This window comes from Musca domestica, unplaced genomic scaffold, assembly GCF_030504385.1.
Source record: "Musca domestica strain aabys unplaced genomic scaffold, Musca_domestica.polishedcontigs.V.1.1 1, whole genome shotgun sequence".
Lineage (NCBI taxonomy): Eukaryota > Metazoa > Arthropoda > Insecta > Diptera > Muscidae > Musca > Musca domestica.
The window spans coordinates 42,984,287-43,002,867 of NW_026712114.1; the positions used below are offsets into that span (position 1 = coordinate 42,984,287).

At 32.7% G+C, this 18,581-nt stretch overlaps 5 protein-coding genes across 10 annotated transcripts; 2 read left to right on the top strand and 3 right to left on the bottom strand.

Moving 5' to 3' along the window:
- Positions 1–1,230: 1,230 nt before the first annotated feature.
- LOC101901189 (uncharacterized) lies at positions 1,231–3,721 on the bottom strand. 3 transcript variants are annotated; one of them, XM_005181300.4, is made up of 4 exons: positions 3,564–3,721; positions 2,103–2,933; positions 1,860–2,045; positions 1,231–1,787 (listed from the first exon to the last, which is right to left on the bottom strand). In XM_005181300.4, the coding sequence occupies exons 2-4, from the start codon at positions 2,907–2,909 to the stop codon at positions 1,404–1,406; spliced, it is 1,377 nt and encodes a 458-aa protein (XP_005181357.1). In that variant the 5' UTR covers positions 2,910–2,933; positions 3,564–3,721; the 3' UTR covers positions 1,231–1,403. The 3 variants fall into 3 exon arrangements, with proteins under 3 accessions (XP_005181357.1, XP_005181356.1, XP_011291594.1); XM_005181299.4 differs by lacking the exon at positions 3,564–3,721 and adding an exon at positions 3,245–3,548; XM_011293292.3 differs by lacking the exon at positions 3,564–3,721 and adding an exon at positions 3,043–3,117.
- A 576-nt stretch (positions 3,722–4,297) lies between these two features.
- On the top strand, positions 4,298–5,477 carry LOC131802771 (uncharacterized). Its single transcript, XM_059123359.1, has 2 exons — positions 4,298–4,902; positions 4,970–5,477. Exons 1-2 carry the CDS (start codon positions 4,459–4,461, stop codon positions 5,228–5,230), a joined length of 705 nt encoding a protein of 234 aa, XP_058979342.1. The 5' UTR covers positions 4,298–4,458; the 3' UTR covers positions 5,231–5,477.
- A 672-nt stretch (positions 5,478–6,149) lies between these two features.
- On the bottom strand, positions 6,150–7,101 carry LOC105261682 (uncharacterized). Its single transcript, XM_011293291.3, has 2 exons — positions 6,520–7,101; positions 6,150–6,463 (listed from the first exon to the last, which is right to left on the bottom strand). The coding sequence occupies exons 1-2, from the start codon at positions 6,955–6,957 to the stop codon at positions 6,194–6,196; spliced, it is 708 nt and encodes a 235-aa protein (XP_011291593.1). The 5' UTR covers positions 6,958–7,101; the 3' UTR covers positions 6,150–6,193.
- An 866-nt stretch (positions 7,102–7,967) lies between these two features.
- LOC101888183 (uncharacterized) lies at positions 7,968–9,941 on the bottom strand. 4 transcript variants are annotated; one of them, XM_011293289.3, is made up of 8 exons: positions 9,788–9,941; positions 9,488–9,711; positions 9,192–9,419; positions 8,989–9,138; positions 8,775–8,930; positions 8,393–8,704; positions 8,194–8,337; positions 7,968–8,139 (listed from the first exon to the last, which is right to left on the bottom strand). In XM_011293289.3, exons 2-8 carry the CDS (start codon positions 9,707–9,709, stop codon positions 7,993–7,995), a joined length of 1,359 nt encoding a protein of 452 aa, XP_011291591.1. In that variant the 5' UTR covers positions 9,710–9,711; positions 9,788–9,941; the 3' UTR covers positions 7,968–7,992. The 4 variants fall into 4 exon arrangements, with proteins under 4 accessions (XP_011291591.1, XP_019891524.1, XP_011291590.1 ...); XM_020035965.2 differs by having other exon boundaries at positions 9,488–9,714; positions 9,803–9,918; XM_011293288.3 differs by having other exon boundaries at positions 9,488–9,714; positions 9,788–9,917.
- Positions 9,942–12,411: 2,470 nt separating this feature from the next.
- On the top strand, positions 12,412–16,691 carry LOC131802773 (ATPase H(+)-transporting accessory protein 2-like). Its single transcript, XM_059123360.1, has 3 exons — positions 12,412–12,568; positions 12,829–13,559; positions 14,307–16,691. The coding sequence occupies exons 1-3, from the start codon at positions 12,526–12,528 to the stop codon at positions 14,487–14,489; spliced, it is 957 nt and encodes a 318-aa protein (XP_058979343.1). The 5' UTR covers positions 12,412–12,525; the 3' UTR covers positions 14,490–16,691.
- Positions 16,692–18,581: the final 1,890 nt, after the last annotated feature.

The window sequence follows — 18,581 nt, forward strand, 5'->3', positions numbered from 1 at the left end:
ACACCGCAACAGAACGAAAATAGAGTTGCGTTGCTTGGCCGAAAGTGATGAACTTCCGAATTTGTTTTTCTCCGATGAGAAAACATTCGTTGTCCAGCAGTTTGTAAACAAATAAAACGATCGTGTTTACTTGCCAAAGAGGTCAGCTGAAAATGTGAACTTTCGGTTGGCCACCAGAACTCAAGCGCCGGCCATGGTGATGTGTGGGCCGTCATAACAGCCAATGGTCGCTCTCCGCTCGTATTAATCGACCGTGTCGTCAGAATAAATGCAGAATATTCTGGAGGGTATATAAAAGCCTTGGGCCTTTGGAAAGCAAATTTAAATTTCGACCCAATTTTTCAGGTGCTATGCTCGGATTGGCCTCAAATTTTTATCAGGTTAGGTATTTTAACCTGATAACGTTAAAATAATTTATTTTCGTGGAAGAAATTCTTCCTTTTAGCCTACACTCTTGCCTTTCCAAAATGGTACCATCATTGTTGCTATCTCTTGTAGTTCCGAATATATTAGTGCAAAAAATCATTAAATTGATATTTTCTCCACTAATGTGTATCTAAACTTTATAGGTTGTAGTTCCGAAGTTATTGACTTTAAAGTCGAAGACCTGTTTAGAAAAACTATGAATCGCGTTGACGGTGTTGGACATATCCCAGAGGAGAAAATCTCAAGCCCCAGCCGAAGAAATAAAGTTTGAAAACTGTGATACATAGTTCAGGTTTCCATAGTAGACGGGTATACCTCAGAGGAGAAAATCTTAAGCTCCTGTCGAAGACCGGTTACTCAAAAAAACTATAAAGGTTAGATACATATTAGTGGAGAAAATTTCAATATCATGATTTTCGACTTTTTGGGGGGTTTTCATAGGTATTTCTATAACCTTTCAAATGCTACCCAATTAGTTCATATCGATTTTGCAGAACTGGATAAAACCCAGTTATTGTATCCGAACTTTTGAATAACCGGGAATTTTCCCAAAACTTAAAAAAAATATTTTGCCGCAATCAAGTTAAATATACCTATCAGTTATGACAATTATGAAATGACCCGAAGCCCATAAACTCATCCATCACTCCATCACTAAAAGCTTAAGAACATTTTAATATTTCCAAAAACATTATTTAAACATCTTTAAAAAAATATTTTTTATTTATGTAAATATTTGTTATGACTTCGTAGCCAAGTGACGATTTCAAATCTTTGAATAAATTTGCAATTGATTACAAAAGGTTTTTATTAAAAATTTCAATATGATACAAAGTCATAATAGCTTTTAAATTTTATTTTGAATTTTAATTATAAAATATTTAAGAAGGATATAAATTCCTGTTTCTTTAAATCAAAGTAAAATATAAAGATTACGCAAGTGAAAAAGAAAGAAAAAAATATTTCTATACACCAATTTATTGAGCCTGCATGTGATGTTCAGGTATGGCTACTTCTACAGCATATGCACCATTTAAATCGGCTGCTGTAACAACTGTAGCTTCTTCGCCATGAGCCATGCGTTCTAATTCAAAACGTGTTTTTTTCGCCTGCAAAGCAGTCAAGTATTTTTGCATTCGATAAAATCCGGCCTTTTCGCGGAAATATTCTGTTTCCATACGTAAACGATCCTCCTGTAGTTTTTGTAATACCTTCACATCTACCGGAGGCAAGACATTTGGTATGGGTACAGAGCAATTCGATTGTTGCTGAAAGGTCAAAGCAGTTTGTTGATGATCTGGTGAATTGTTACTTGATGTTTGGGGTGATAGTGGATTTGCTTGGCGCATATCTTGCTCCAGCTGTAAAAAATGTAACATAAATAATTTAATTTACTTAGTGTCTGCTATGCTTGAACATTTATTTTCACTCACGCTTGGGTCAAATGGTTCTTCATCATAATTATTATGATCCTCTTCAATAAGTTCATCATATAAATATTCGTCTTTCTTAATATTTGACTCATCGAATTCGGCACTCATCTGTTGAGCTTCATCTTCATCGGCTTTGGTCCATTTTGAACTATAGTAATCTTCAATGTTACCATCTTCGCTGTTTTCCTAATATAAAAAAGTCCCTGAAATTTAGTATAATCGCAATTAATCTGAAACACTTACATATTCCATGTGCCTCGGCCTTTTTCTTGTTCTTATAACAACATTTCTATTGTTATTGTCATTTTCGTGAACCGGATTCGTTTCCACTGAATGAATCATGGCCAAATGTTTAACTATTGTCTCGGTGTCCTTCGAATCAAAAACACCATCGCACATGTTGCATTTGGTTTGTGGTGGATCATCATTGATTTGGGTACAAAATTGCCAAATAAAATCAGTATTTGCTGGTATTTTGAATTGATCCTCCCGCACTGTTTCATATTCGTCGGCAGGCTTAATGCGTCCATGCGTTACAACACCATGCATGCGATGTAGATGCCTTTGCAAATTTGATGTCCCCTGATAGGATAAATTCTTTTTACAAAAACTGCAACGCACTTGATCCGAACTTATACGAGTGCAATATTTCCATACAACACTGGCAGAACTTAAAGATTTTCTCGGATATTTCTTTACTGCGACATCTCCGGCTCCATTGTCATAACTGTTACTGTTATCAATATGATTCACCTGATGCAGGGATTCAAGTTTAATGTTTAATTGTGAACCTGGTTCGCCCAGAACATTGTGACGTCTTTGCAAATGTGTTATTACATTGGCGGTACCATGAAAAGACATAACTTTTTGGCAAAGTTTACAACGTATTGTTTGACGAGATAATTTCTCGCAATAGCTCCATACATAGCTTGCACCGCGACGTTCTTTTCGTTCCACTGAAATGTCCGCACTTGACCGACCATTATGATCTTCTTCCTCATATCCCGACTGATCGAGAGAGGCCGTAGCCTGCATTGTCTCCTCGTCCATGTTTCTGGAATCTCTATGGGGGTCCTGTAAGAATAAAAACACTTTAGAATTTGCATTGAAAAACAAGAAATTAGATTTTGTAATGTCTGTATCAACATCTAGTTTGTTAGCTAATTCTTTGGAAGCACAATACATTTTGGAAAATCTTTTCAATGTAATACACCACCATTATTTTAGATTTCTTTGAATAAAAAGTACAGCGACAAAATATAATGTCGTTTTCCAAGACATGTTGCAAATAAGTCTTCTATTCCATTGTATTCTTAACTAGCACTTGAATACTTGGGTGAGGCACAAACTATATGCAGGTAGAGATTAGTGAACAATGAACCCACACATCACATTATAATCTCAGTTGAATTGGCTGGATAATAAATAAGTTAATATTTAATTTAATGTCGTTGTGCATCAATTTGCGCGTTGGTACAACTCATCCAAACCAATGACACGCAAGTCTGTGTTCGCCACAAATGTTTTCCATAATGAGACGCAGTTTCATTGCTTTATGCTTCACACGAAAAAATATAATGTGTATTTTCACAAAGAATGTTAAGACTTCTTTTAATTTTTTAGTCATTTCTATTTATTTGAAAAGAAAAACAACAACGAAGCTATTTGTTTTGGTTTATTGTCTTTAAATAATCGGTATTTTACCTTAGAATATGGAATTATCAAAATTGAGTAATCAATGAAGAAAAACCAAATTATTTTTTAGTAGTTGTACTCGTCGAGGACACGAATGAAAGCGAATAAAACACACCGACGCTAAAAATACTTTTTTGTTCATTTGATAAGTGTCAGATGTTTAGTTGTTGTTGTCACAATTATGGCGGCAAATTCAAGTAGGGTTCTCTAGGCAGATGCTGGTGGTAATTTATGAAACACAACCATGGCGTATACCGTTTTTTTCTTTACAATATTATCGTTTCCGTCAAGAAATAGATATTCCATATGTTTCATGCATATTAAAGATCGTATTATTATCGAATAGCTATTATTATTATCAATCATTTTATATAATCTATATTAGATAATAACATGTAGCAACGGGTCACAACAATTTAAAAATATATATATTGCAAAAGCCAGTCATTTATTCCGGAAGCTTTTTTCAAGTGGAGCAAATACTTGACATTGGGGGTGTCAATATGCCTTCTCCTCCAGGATAAATTTTTAATCTAATTTAATGAAGAAACGGCTAGATACATAAATAAATAAATATAATAATTTAAAAATTCAAATTTAAACTTTTGAAATTTGATCACTAACGTCTCAACCCGAATAATTTCTAAACCGAATAAAAATACGGTTCGTTACTATTCGGTTATTTTGTACGACCATGCGGTTACTACAAAACAACCGATAATCGAACCGATTGGCACATCACTAATGCAAACCGGATTTATGATACACATGAATTTTCCATTCGGTCAGATTTATCGGATTTTACCCTATTGGTAACAAATTACACGAGTAAAATCTCGGTTTATTGTTAAATTAGTGCAGTTGCAAATATAACTGGACTTTTCAAATAAAAAGTTCGTTTCGAATGGAATCGACGAGAATGAGCGAAAGTGAAAACGAGCACGAGTCGTCAAATGTGGACGAGAAGTTCCGTCCACGAAAACGAAGTCTCGTCTGGCAGTTGTTTGAAAAATTGTCCAGATATCGTGTGCGGTGTCGTTTGTGTAACCATGAACAGAATTATCAAGGAACGACGGGTAATATCTTAAGGCATCTAAAATCTAAGCACGAACTGGATGCTACAATAAAAGGTCAGCAAGACCCCCAGCACCAGGAACGTTTGAGGTTACTATTAAGCAATTTGCCCCCGCAAACATATACTATGCCAGCAGCGGCCATAAAAGTGGAACGTAATTTCAAACCCAGAAAAAGTTCCTTAAATGAAGCACCCCCACAAGAGGATGGAATGAATGGTGGTAATACGTTCGATGAAAATGACATGCAAGATGATACCTACATACAAGAGGAAGTATGTGACCGGATATTAATATTTATATTTGGTTTTATCCATAATTTATGTTTTGCTCTTACTGTAGCCTTTTGAGAACTATTTATGCGCAGAAGAACCACCTATAGATCCAGTCAGTGAAGATGAATGGGGAAATCAAAACTATTCAACAGCCATGAAAAGAAAGATACGTTCCCAACTTGACGAAGAACGGGTAATTGCCGAGACTGAATACTTCCGCGAAAAAGCAGCTTATTTCAAACTGCAAAAACATTTAACAGCGCTGCAGGCCAAGAAAATAAGACTTGAAATTGAACAATTGACAAAACGTAATAATGGTGGAGCGTAATTAATTCTTTAGTTGTTCATTTTAACTCTAATATAAGAACATTCGTCTAAAAATTTAAGAGCTAAACCTTGATATAGAATTGTCATAATCATAAAAGGAATAGCGTTAATATTTTTATACATAAACCTATTAATATAAATATCTAACAATTGTAAAGTAAATAGTATACTAAGCTGTATAAAATCAAATATACATATGATTGTTTTGTGATTGAGAGTGGACTGATTAAAATACAAAGATTAGCGAATTCGTTTAATTCAAATTTTATATTGGAAACCTACAAGCAATACAGATAAACTATGGAATCCACTTTGACGCAAACGATGTTTAAAATGTTACTTTGTGCTCAACTAATTCTTCATGAATAGAGTAGATATCCCTTTTTTCAACCCATATTCCGAAAATCATACTTTCTATTCAAATGTAAGTATTGTAGCGATCAATCCATAGTATTACATTGTCATCTTAGGGTCGAAAATATTTCTTATTGGAAACCAATAAGCAGTGGATATAAAATATGGTCTTAACATTTATCATTGTTTGGACTTGATTTAAAATGTGTCTATAATTTTACCGAGCGAATCCACTGTAGTTAATCACTATGGATTATCAGCCGATTGAAAGGTTTCTATTACAATTACCGTGCCGAAAATAAACCTCTTCTCATTTGTATGTGTTGTTGATTGATGAATGAACATTCTGAATAATTGCAAAAACTAATTGGTGCGCGCTCCAGCGTCAGACTAAAACTTTACTCGAGAATAAACATTCCACACAACTGCTCCGCGCATAAAAACAATAACTACAAAATTATGCACCATCCCAATAACGTCCATCCGGCCAAAATCTAACGCTTCAGCTCTATCTGTGACTATAGTAATGCCAGGGATACGGAGCTGTATTTTAACCAAATACAATATTTTCACAGCGAGTATCCATTGCTCAAATATATACAATAATCATTTATTTTCCGTATAATTGCTCCAGTTCATATTTAATCTTTTTTGCCTGCAAAAAAGCCAAGTGTTTTTGAATGCGAAAATACTCTGCTTTTTCACGGTAGTAATTAGTTTCAGCTATAATTCGCCGTTCCTCTAACAATATCCTTCTTTTAGTGGCAGATGACATATTGGTATTAGATGCTGGGCGATCAGGTTGGTGTTCTATATTGAGGCGGTCCTTTGAATGTTCTTCGGAAAAGTAAGCTTCTTTTCCTTCTAGATCCAAATACAGCTACAAATATAGCTATTTTATTTATAAATTTGGGTATAAAACTGGATCATTTTTACCTCACTACCGGAATTGTATGGATCTATTTCATCGACAGTATGTATGGCCGCCTCCCCACTTTGGCGGTTATGACAGAACAGTTTTTCTTTAATTTCCGGAAGCTCATTCTGGCCGTTATCATTAACCTGCTTGTTGCTATAGTTGTTTTCGAACTGTTGTCCTTTCTGTATAACAGCTATAGTTTTTTCCAGATGTGAGGCCGAAACGGATAGTGCTTTCATTTTGCGAACATTTTCCGGGTCACTTAGTCCGCAAGCTCTGGCATCGATATCATGTTTGACTTTTAAATGCCTCAATGCATTGGCTGTGTTACCCATGTAACGTTGTTCATGTCTACAAATCCTACACTTGACCCGAGAGTCACCTAATTTCTCGAAATATTGCCATACTAGACTGCTTCGCTTCCGACGATTTGAATCGCTCTCATTATCACTCATTTGCCTGAATTGGTATATAGGATGGCGGGTAATTGCTATTAACGAATAAACTTTTATTCGCAATGTTTATGCGAATTATTGTTGTATTTTAGTAAAATGTAATTCGATTAAAATTTGGGTGTATTTTATTCGTATAGAAAATGGTGATGTATCGAAAGCGAATATGGTTACTCGCCAAAAATGATTCATTGTAGTGTTGACATTTAAATAGCAAATTAAACCGGGTTTTCTCAGTGCAGTTTATATGTAAATAGGCGGAATTCATTTCATTTTTTTTTCGAATTATCATTCACATAAAATAAGAAAAATAAAAGAGATTTTTAAAAGAAATTAAATTTTTGCAATTGTCTTATGAAAATCAGGATAATAAAAACTGAGAAATTGGCTATCCTGGAAATATTGGTCATAAAGAACAAAAAATATCTTCAGTCATATTTCATAAAAAATTTAAATATATATATATATATTTCTATATTAAAAATTAGCTTGTTACTTTTTGTTATGGCAGAGCATCAAAATTGCAACAAATCTATATCCACCAAGGAAGCCGAAACCATTATCAGTCAAACGGATATTTATAACACGTCGCAATCCCTAATAGATCTAGCCAATAATACATTTCAAGAATTTTGTCGAATCCTCGAATGCAAAGAAATAGAACTATTGGCTTTGGAAGAAAAACGCAAAAAACTGCAAGAAGAACTACAAAAAATAAGGACCGAAATAGAGTGTAAGAAACAATTGTATGAAATGAAATTAACCGAAAGCTTTCAGGCATTTTGAACGATTTAAATAATCGTAATACATGTCCCAAAAAATTTAAAGGATATTCCAATTTAAAGAGACACCTAAATAATTGCCCTTTCTAACTGATGTTTCTATTGAGAGTTTGCCAAACGGATTTAGCAAAGTGGATACAGGTGGAACTCAAAATTAAGTATGTAGAAACACAAGTAATATACGAATGTATTAATGACAGATATGAACCATGGTTAAGAAGAAACAATATAAATGATTTACAATATCATATATTAATTACAAAATATTTTTCACATTAACATATTTCTTAAATGTATCAGTATGTAACAGGCTGTAATAGGCTTTTTTATATTTAAATAATTTGGATTGGTCATTACATTCCTTGAGATGATAATAAAAGGATTCGAAAATCATTGTAATCACCTGGAATTAGGAAAAAAATTATTTACGAATTATTTTATTGTCTTATTTTCTTACCTGCATTACGTTTTTATCACATTTTTGTACTTTTATAACTTCCATTAGGACTGCTGTAAACTTATCAAAAAATGTTGTTAAATGTGGTTCAATCACAGCCAGATTTATGGGAAATGTGGCGACAACATAACAACGATGTATTTCCTGAATATACAAAACTTGGTAACTGATCATTGGTTATAGAAAGAACAATTCATACCATCAACATATCCATACAAATATTCATGTTTTGCATTAATCGGTACGATTCCAGTATAAACATTTGCAATATAGTTTTCGCCCATCTGTAACATGTATAACTTGTGTTGCTACTGCCAAGAACACGTAGCTTGTTGGTTGTTTCGATATCCATCAAATCCATATTAAGACAATCATTGAACTCGATTCGATTTATATTGAAAAATACAAGAAATATACTGACATATTTCATTAATTTTATCGAAGACATGCTATTGGGAGCAAGTGGTATATTCCGCAACAAGATTTCTAAAGAATCGTCCAACTTACTCCACTAAAAAATATAATTTAATTAAATTTTGATGAATGTTGAATATGAAACGTTATTAAATCTTCAAACATACCGTAAAACTATCCATATCATTGTAGAAATCAAAACATTTTAATAAACAATCCCATTGGTGTTGAATAAATTCAATTGAATCCATTATGTGTAAATCTTTAAATATAGCATCGTAGATTACACTATGAATGTTCATGGCAAGGATTTCATCAAAATTCTAAAACAAACTAGAATACAATATACATTCGATATGACGATTTTCTAGTTTTCATTACCCCTTGCTGGAGCATTATTTCAAATATTTGCGTGCTTAAAAACTTGTAATGGGTTTCGTAACATGTTCTGATATTAAGACCAACAGATAAACAAAACATGAGCAGTTGTTTGTCCATAAAGTTATCCGGACAAGAGGAGGACGCAAAAACCTTAAATATGTAAGATATCAAAACAAGGAAATTGGAACGGAAGAACTTTATACCTTAAGATATTTTACAAAGCCATTTGTAGCTCCCATTTGCCTTTTCCAAGTATCTTTGTGCAATTTCTCTTGGTAGTATCTTAACAATTTGGCATGTACCACTCTCGGGACGTTTGAAAACCTTTGAAGAATTCTCTCAGCATTGTTTAACAACTCCGTCTGATCAATACAGTACAAAGTATCTTTTACTGACAATTCGCAAAGCAGTAATATGACTTGTGCCTGTGCCTACAAATTTAAAGATCTATTATCTATCCTTCCTTTACAACGGAAGATATGAAAATGCTTATTCATACCTCCTGTAGGTCGACTTCTTCATTTTTCTCTGGACACCCATCCCATGGTTTGACTTGCTCAATCCAGTCATACAACAAGGGCAGCTGTATTCGTAGACATTCATGATATGATTTAAAGTGCTCCGGCTCTATTGGAATGTTGTCCAAATCCTCCCTCAATTGCGGTAACATACATGATTGGATTAGGTCTTGGGCTTTACTCAATGTCCAGGTTCCGTCCATATCTTCTGAAATTAAATGTTTTATAAATCAGAATCTAATCGGCAGTCAGTATCAGACTGTTTATTTAATTTATCGCACTGGGTCGACTCGCACAATCGCAGATTTCTTTGATTTCGTTCTGAACGATGGAATTTATTAAATCAAGTTGTCGCTCGCTGTCAAGCCGGACAATTGAAAAGAAGACACAAGAGGAAATGAGTGATAAACATAACAATCCAATCAAAAACCATAAGAAATAGGTTTCTAGAAGTTCGAAAAATTTGGTCTTAAGAACTCTAGAAGGTCAAGAGTTCGTAAAAATTTTTTTCTGAGAGACGATTTTATCTCATTGAAATAACTTTTGTTCACTGCAAGGACGAGCATGGTACAATGACGGGAGGTAGAATTCATGGTAAAATAAAAAGATAAGGTAAAGCTACCAGATGATTACAGCTTTCTCTGAGTGTGCCCATGGTTGAAAGAATGTAAAGCTATGCAATCATATGTTTACAATTTTTTCAAAATTAGTTACTTGACAACATCCAATTGTCAAACTTTATATTTACAAATCCATTGTATACACAGAAATCAGGTATGGGAACCAATATTCTATGCAGTGAAATTTGACAATGTAAGTTACATGACTTTACCTTCTTAATTTTGTTTTTGTATTTATTGCATGGTAAAATTAAGAAGGTAGTCATTTTAAATAAGCATACCCATTTCTGCATTTTCTGTAATTTGCCTTGTCAAATTTTACTCCAAAGAAAAAAAGGTTCCCGTCTCTGATTTCTGTATGTACTATGAATTCATATATATGCATTTTGACAATGAAATGCTGTCAAATGAATAATATAAAAAAATTGTAAACATATGATTGCATGACTTTACTTTCCATGGGTAATATTAAGAAGGTAAAATATTTCAAATAATCATATACATCTCTACATTTTCTGTAATTTACCTTGTCAAACTTCACTGCATAGAAAACAGGTTCCCAACTCTGATTAATGAACATATATACAATGGATTTGTAAATATACTTTTTGACAATGTTGCCAAATTAATAATTTTGCAAAAAAAAAAGTAAACACATTATTGCATGACTTTGCCTTCTTTATTCTACCATGATATATACTCTGTTCCAGAACCAGCAATTATCTACTAGTTTTGTAAATTTGTTCGATAACAATTCTTATCGTAGTAAAAATTAAAAAGTTGTACATTCTTGCAGTTCTCGAACAGAACATTATTGTTTTGAAAAATATTACATTGAAAAATATTACATTTGAGGGTTTTGAACATTTGTGTACGATGCTTCGAATTCTAGATAGCGTTCATGGTAGAAGAATACAGGTAGTCCCATCGAACCAACTGCTGGGACAATGAACTGTCAAACCAATTCTGAAATTGAAAATTTTAAATGAAAAATTATTCAAATTTGTAAAAGTTGTTGAAGAATGCATATCAAAACAATGTCCGATTGGTGTCTCATAAAAACTGCTTATTTTTGAAAAAATAAGCAGAACGTATAAAAACCTACTTATTTAAAAAAAAGAAAACCTTTCAAAAATTTTGACATATCAATGTTTCTAACCGTTGATGGATCTACCTGTATTCTTCAACCATGATAGCGCTGTAAAAATTAAAAAATAGAAATAAGATTTCCATCTCTGATTTGTAAATGTAAAATGGATTTATAAATAAACATTTTGACAATGAAATGTTGTCAAATTAATAATTAAAAAAAATGTAAACATATGATTGCTTGACTTTACCTTCTTAATTCTACCATTTTAGTACCTGATGTTTATATCAATAATGGACAAATTTGTTATATTTTGTAAATCGCCTTTAATTTTCTTATTGAGATGCATCAAAAAATCTGCAAAAACACATGTCTTTCAACTATATTATGATTGATTTTGACGTTTTTGCTCAATGTTGCATCATTTCCGTTCCCGTATAGTTTTTGCAGTGTTCTTTTCTTTTTACTTTGTTTGGAGGTATTACCCAGGTCCATATCTTAAAAATTAAATCAATATAAATAACCGATCATACGATTTAACTTAATTTTTTGTAAAACAATATTTGTTTCTTATGCAAGCCACACACGTTACAACTGGTTGTACAACTGGGAGAGGTTGTATTCAAGGCTGTATCGTTTGTGGCCCGGTTGTACGAAGTTGTGTCTCGGTTGTATGAAAAATCAAAATTTTTTGATATTTGGCATGTTGTACCAACCGATTTTAACGTTAGTGGGCATGTCGCATACAATTTCATTTTGTTTTTATTTTTGAAGAGGCAACACCATTGTTTCGCACATCAAAACAATACGAAATCCAATCAAATATGTGATTTTAATGTATTTATAAAAATGAATTTCAATTTATAAAATGGAATTTCAAAAATTAATTATAAATAAAAGCTATTGAGTCAATTATAGAGCATGAATTTTTTCCGGTGTCATCTTAACTTAAATAAGCTCTACGAAAAGTGAAGTTGTACAAAGAAGTTGTATCGTTTGTGACAAAAACACACAATTTGAGAACTCTCCAAGTTGTACATCCAGTTGTATAGTGTGTGGCTTGCATTACCAAATATTGTCAATTTACACATTAAAACAAAATAATCTAGTTTTTGACAACATCTTATAATTTTCTTTATCGTTGACATTACATACGCCCTTATTTAGTTCATTTCTAAATAGTGCTAAATGAACACATCTCTCTTTACATCATGTGACCAAATGCAACCCTGATGTCATTGCAGAGTAGAAAAAATATCCGTAGGTTGTCGTCTCCCGTTTGTCGATTGTCATATGATCACGAACAAAAATGCTGCGAAATTTAATAATTTTATCTTTGTGCATAGTGGCAAGTAAGTAAAATTGAAAAAATAATTAAAAATATATCCAAAACTATGTGTATTTTGTAAAAATGTCCAGAAAATATATGGAAAATGTTGCAAGAAAAGTGTAAAAATCACAACAAAGTAAAGTGTTGTATCTGTGTGTATGTGTCATGTAAAATTGGGGTTGCACTGAAAAAAGAAAAAAAATCCATAGTGGAAGATATCTATAAGCAATTGATAAAAATAATTCTTAAATATGCATTAAACTGTTTCCTTTTTATTTGCAGTTAGTGCATCGGGTGAATTCACCGTTTTGAGCACACCCAAGTCCTTGTCATTCAAGGGTAACGAGCCACTACCAAGCCAATATGTTGGCGATGTTGTCTATGCCTCATTGGGTAATTCCGTAGCTGGAGACGCACAATGGTCTGGTTTGACAGTTGACGACCCTTTCAATTTCCCCAAGGTTGTTGTTGCTGCCTCATTGAGTGGTGTTGCTCATACTAAGGTTTCCGGAGCCGGCAAGAGTTACGAAATTCAAGGCAACTCGGTAAAGGAAGCTTTGAACGGTGTCTCTGCCCAATTGGAAGCTGATAATGAACCTGTTTGCGATATCGACTTTGAAGATTTGGAAGAAGGTGTAGCCAGCTTCAAGAGTGTTTTTGGTGATGTGCAAGTTAATTCTGTCCCAAATACCAAATATTTGAACAGTGAATTGCATTCTGCTGATAAGCAATTTATCCAAGCTATTGCATACATCAATGCTGCTGCCGATAATTTGGCTAAGTTGCAAAAGACCTGCAACTTTGTTTCCTTCCGTCTGTCTGCCGAGTCTGTTGCTAAAGCTCATGGTGAGAAATCAGAAGCTGTGAATGAAGCCTTGGATCTCTTCACATCTGCTGTCAAGAACTTGAATACTGCTGCCCAAAAGGTCAATAACAACGAAGCCTTGGTATTGTCCATTGTCAACAAATCGGAAAATTCCCGCGCTAAACGGGATGTTCCTGAACCAGGCAAAGTAAGTATATCACTGAAACAAACATTCGACCAAGTCAATAAGAAGTGGGGCAGAATCAGATCAATTTTTATCACAATTATTAGAAGTTATTGTGTTCTTCACTTTAAATAAGTTTAGAAGGTATTCTATTTGTTAAGAATTATTAAAGTTTAGAAAGTTTCACAATCATGGCATGAATATATTCACATTTTTTTAAATACTGCATATCAACAGCATATTCTAAATCAATTTTTTTAATGTGTAGAACATATTTGGTTACATAGGTATTTTATAGCCGAGGTTAAGAGGAATTGCCTTGTAGCTACTGGAAACATTAGCTTGGATAAAATATAATTAGTAAAGAAATATATTCTATAGAAAAAAAGTGGTGCTAAGACGAACATTGTGGTAGAATTTTTGTTCCCATCGAAGATTTTTACAATATGTTGTAGTTAAGAGTATTGAACCATTAATTTTAAAGTTAGCTTCGTTTAATTTATATGGAAGAAAACATGAATGTATCAATGGGAAAATCACGCCACGGAAATTCATTACTTCCCTAAGTTATGCCCTTAGAGAACGCACTCAAATAGTATATGTGAAAGAAGAAAATATGTAATTTGGCTCATGTGTACTTTTTTCACATATGACGGACAGTTAAAACACATATGACTGACCTGACGTAATTAAGGAAAACAAATCATGTGTTTACAACATTTATTTCAACTTTACCTTTACAATACAATTATTTTTTTCTTTTAATTTTAGGATTACAACTTGGCTGAATACTATAACCAAGATTATCCAGTAATCTTCAACATCATCTTATGGTTCATGGTAACATTCGGCTTCGCCTTGTTGGCTATTTGCTACGCCATCGGTTCAATGGATCCTGGACGTGATTCCATCATTTACCGTATGACTTCAACCAGAATGAAGAAGGATAATTAAATTGTGATGCACAATGTACCAGCATTATTTTTATTAGTACTTGTATTTGTCAACACAAAAGACTAGACAATTTTTATTCTTTCTCCTCTTTCAGATGTTGAGAACATTTAAGTTATTCCATTTTTTTGAACCTTTTGTTGTTCTAAATTAAAATGTGTGTTACAAATCAATTCCTTTCCCAAGCAACAACATCTAAATAAGACATCTATAATAAACTAAAATATATTATTCATTATCAGCAACAACAACAATAATATTAATAATATATATGTATAGTGTAATAAATATACCTATTAGTAAGACAATTTCTTATATAAGTATTAATTGTTCAAGAAAGATACGATATGCACTTAGAGAATATAATACATACAACTATTGGGGTCTTTTCTTATGTATTATAATTTATTTAAGCTACAAACAAATCCGTTGTTATTACCTCTAACTACATATTCCAATTTATTATTTTTTGTTGTAGCATATGTTTGTTTTTCTCTTTGATTAAAAAAAAAAACATTACAAGTAAAACAGCGTGTGTGTTCTTATTAATTAAATAGAATTCCGTTTAAATATATTGGAAATTACAAAACGTGACTTACTTTACTTAAAACGGCGCTAGTTAACAAAAAAATATCTTTCGACTAAAAAAATTCATCAAGAAATTGAAAAATGAAAGACATCTATTGTGCGTGGTTCTATACACCAGATGTCGGTAATGTTGCTTTATAATTAGGCTACGTTCCGTTGATACTTTCGATGGTATTTGAAGAATCAGTGTCAATGTCACAAAATCGTATCGAAATGGGTTGAATTCCGTAATTCAAAATCGTTCGTTTTTATTTTAGCTTCTTCAGATTTCGTACGATTTGGTAAACTACGATTTCAGTGCAAATATGGCAACATTATATATTAAATATGGTAAAATTAGGGGAATGAAAGAAGGAATGCATGAGGAATCAAAACAAAACATGTAATTAGAAATAATATACAAGTGTAGGTATTCTGTTTAAAAGAGTTTTTTTGTGCAAAAAGAAACAATGCAATTGACTCCTCAATTTCACTGAGCACATATTTGTTAAAAGGACCATAACCAGTTTTTGTCTTTTCCTTTTTATTGTGATACAATTTTTTTTTAACGTATACTGTCCAACCTTACCTTGTCTTTTTCCACCCATTGCAATCTTTGATGGGTGGTCCCGAGGAATGTAGTTTTTCAGTGAGTTGTGACCAACTCGTTTCGGCAACCACTCGATCATCTTTGACATAGCACTCGCTAGGTCCATAAAACCGATGAACCTTTTTTCTTGTGCTGAATTTCTGTGCCAGCCCCTTAAATATTTATTAATGATTAATTGATTGAACGGCATTCCACAATACATATTTCACATATTTTAAAATACTTACTTTTGTACAAAATTCCTTTTTTATGTTGTTTTGTTTTCTCTCTTTGCTTCATTTTATTATTAGTAATACCATATTGTTTGGTTTTCACAGATGAATAATTTTTGTTTGACGAAAAAAGTGATTTTCAAGAAAATAAGTAATGTGGCAACACTTTATTAACAATTGCCATTCGGCTTCGCCTTGTTGGCTATTTGCTACGCCATCGGTTCAATGGATCCTGGACGTGATTCCATCATTTACCGTATGACTTCAACCAGAATGAAGAAGGATAATTAAATTGTGATGCACAATGTACCAGCATTATTTTTATTAGTACTTGTATTTGTCAACACAAAAGACTAGACAATTTTTATTCTTTCTCCTCTTTCAGATGTTGAGAACATTTAAGTTATTCCATTTTTTTGAACCTTTTGTTGTTCTAAATTAAAATGTGTGTTACAAATCAATTCCTTTCCCAAGCAACAACATCTAAATAAGACATCTATAATAAACTAAAATATATTATTCATTATCAGCAACAACAACAATAATATTAATAATATATATGTATAGTGTAATAAATATACCTATTAGTAAGACAATTTCTTATATAAGTATTAATTGTTCAAGAAAGATACGATATGCACTTAGAGAATATAATACATACAACTATTGGGGTCTTTTCTTATGTATTATAATTTATTTAAGCTACAAACAAATCCGTTGTTATTACCTCTAACTACATATTCCAATTTATTATTTTTTGTTGTAGCATATGTTTGTTTTTCTCTTTGATTAAAAAAAAAAACATTACAAGTAAAACAGCGTGTGTGTTCTTATTAATTAAATAGAATTCCGTTTAAATATATTGGAAATTACAAAACGTGACTTACTTTACTTAAAACGGCGCTAGTTAACAAAAAAATATCTTTCGACTAAAAAAATTCATCAAGAAATTGAAAAATGAAAGACATCTATTGTGCGTGGTTCTATACACCAGATGTCGGTAATGTTGCTTTATAATTAGGCTACGTTCCGTTGATACTTTCGATGGTATTTGAAGAATCAGTGTCAATGTCACAAAATCGTATCGAAATGGGTTGAATTCCGTAATTCAAAATCGTTCGTTTTTATTTTAGCTTCTTCAGATTTCGTACGATTTGGTAAACTACGATTTCAGTGCAAATATGGCAACATTATATATTAAATATGGTAAAATTAGGGGAATGAAAGAAGGAATGCATGAGGAATCAAAACAAAACATGTAATTAGAAATAATATACAAGTGTAGGTATTCTGTTTAAAAGAGTTTTTTTGTGCAAAAAGAAACAATGCAATTGACTCCTCAATTTCACTGAGCACATATTTGTTAAAAGGACCATAACCAGTTTTTGTCTTTTCCTTTTTATTGTGATACAATTTTTTTTAACGTATACTGTCCAACCTTACCTTGTCTTTTTCCACCCATTGCAATCTTTGATGGGTGGTCCCGAGGAATGTAGTTTTTCAGTGAGTTGTGACCAACTCGTTTCGGCAACCACTCGATCATCTTTGACATAGCACTCGCTAGGTCCATAAAACCGATGAACCTTTTTTCTTGTGCTGAATTTCTGTGCCAGCCCCTTAAATATTTATTAATGATTAATTGATTGAACGGCATTCCACAATACATATTTCACATATTTTAAAATACTTACTTTTGTACAAAATTCCTTTTTTATGTTGTTTTGTTTTCTCTCTTTGCTTCATTTTATTATTAGTAATACCATATTGTTTGGTTTTCACAGATGAATAATTTTTGTTTGACGAAAAAAGTGATTTTCAAGAAAAAAAGTAATGTGGCAACACTTTATTAACAATTGCCTTCGTCAATTGAGAAACCATTAAAATTTGGTAATTATTTTGAGAGTGTTTTAAAGTCACAAGTTTCCGTTGTTGCAAAATGGTCTGGCTTTATCCCTTTATTGTTGTTTTTATAAAAACAACGTTTGTTTATTAGTGGAGAACGATGGTAATGTTTACCAGGGGGTAAGGCAGGGAATACCTAGGTTTCGGAAAGAGCCACCAATCCTCATCAGTTCCCTTGTTTTTGTCTGGGATATTCTCCCCAGAAGTTATTTTAAAAATAACTTCTATGACAAAAAACATTTTTTTACCCAAGTGACGAGATCGTAAGCTCAATAGAAGAGGAACCAAAGAATTAAATAAAACTAAAATTCTCTTGGAAAGTCTTCTAAATCTTACAACCGCACTTATAAACATTTACATCTTTCTCCACTTGTTATGCTTTCGTTCAGCCTGAACGAAGTAGCATAACCATGTAAGTTGGTTTTGTCTGTTACAACAAAAACCCCTTCGTCGACCGTGCCTTGTCTATTAATAGAACAGTGTGGCTTGTTTGTTCGGGATATCGTAGTATTTTGTTGTTGCAAAATGGTCTGGCTTTATCCCTTTATTGTTGTTTTTATAAAAACAACGTTTGTTTATTAGTGGAGAACGATGGTAATGTTTACCAGGGGGTAAGGCAGGGAATACCTAGGTTTCGGAAAGAGCCACCAATCCTCATCAGTTCCCTTGTTTTTGTCTGGGATATTCTCCCCAGAAGTTATTTTAAAAATAACTTCTATGACAAAAAACATTTTTTTACCCAAGTGACGAGATCGTAAGCTCAATAGAAGAGGAACCAAAGAATTAAATAAAACTAAAATTCTC

Coding starts and splice junctions, on each gene's coding strand:
- LOC131802773 (XM_059123360.1), top strand. CDS start 12,526: ATGCTGCGAAATTTAATAATTTTATCTTTGTGCATAGTGGCAA. Junction 12,569..12,828: donor ATCTTTGTGCATAGTGGCAA/GTAAGTAAAATT, acceptor TTTTATTTGCAG/TTAGTGCATCGGGTGAATTC. Junction 13,560..14,306: donor ATGTTCCTGAACCAGGCAAA/GTAAGTATATCA, acceptor TTTTAATTTTAG/GATTACAACTTGGCTGAATA.
- LOC101888183 (XM_011293289.3), bottom strand. CDS start 9,709: ATGGACGGAACCTGGACATTGAGTAAAGCCCAAGACCTAATCCAATCA. Junction 8,705..8,774: donor ATGATATGGATAGTTTTACG/GTATGTTTGAAG, acceptor TATATTTTTTAG/TGGAGTAAGTTGGACGATTC. Junction 8,338..8,392: donor TTTGTATGGATATGTTGATG/GTATGAATTGTT, acceptor TTGTATATTCAG/GAAATACATCGTTGTTATGT.
- LOC105261682 (XM_011293291.3), bottom strand. CDS start 6,957: ATGAGTGATAATGAGAGCGATTCAAATCGTCGGAAGCGAAGCAGTCTA. Junction 6,464..6,519: donor CATACAATTCCGGTAGTGAG/GTAAAAATGATC, acceptor CTATATTTGTAG/CTGTATTTGGATCTAGAAGG.
- LOC131802771 (XM_059123359.1), top strand. CDS start 4,459: ATGGAATCGACGAGAATGAGCGAAAGTGAAAACGAGCACGAGTCGTCA. Junction 4,903..4,969: donor ATACCTACATACAAGAGGAA/GTATGTGACCGG, acceptor CTCTTACTGTAG/CCTTTTGAGAACTATTTATG.
- LOC101901189 (XM_011293292.3), bottom strand. CDS start 3,078: ATGGTGGTGTATTACATTGAAAAGATTTTCCAAAAT. Junction 2,046..2,102: donor GGCCGAGGCACATGGAATAT/GTAAGTGTTTCA, acceptor TTTTTATATTAG/GAAAACAGCGAAGATGGTAA. Junction 1,788..1,859: donor AAGAACCATTTGACCCAAGC/GTGAGTGAAAAT, acceptor CATTTTTTACAG/CTGGAGCAAGATATGCGCCA.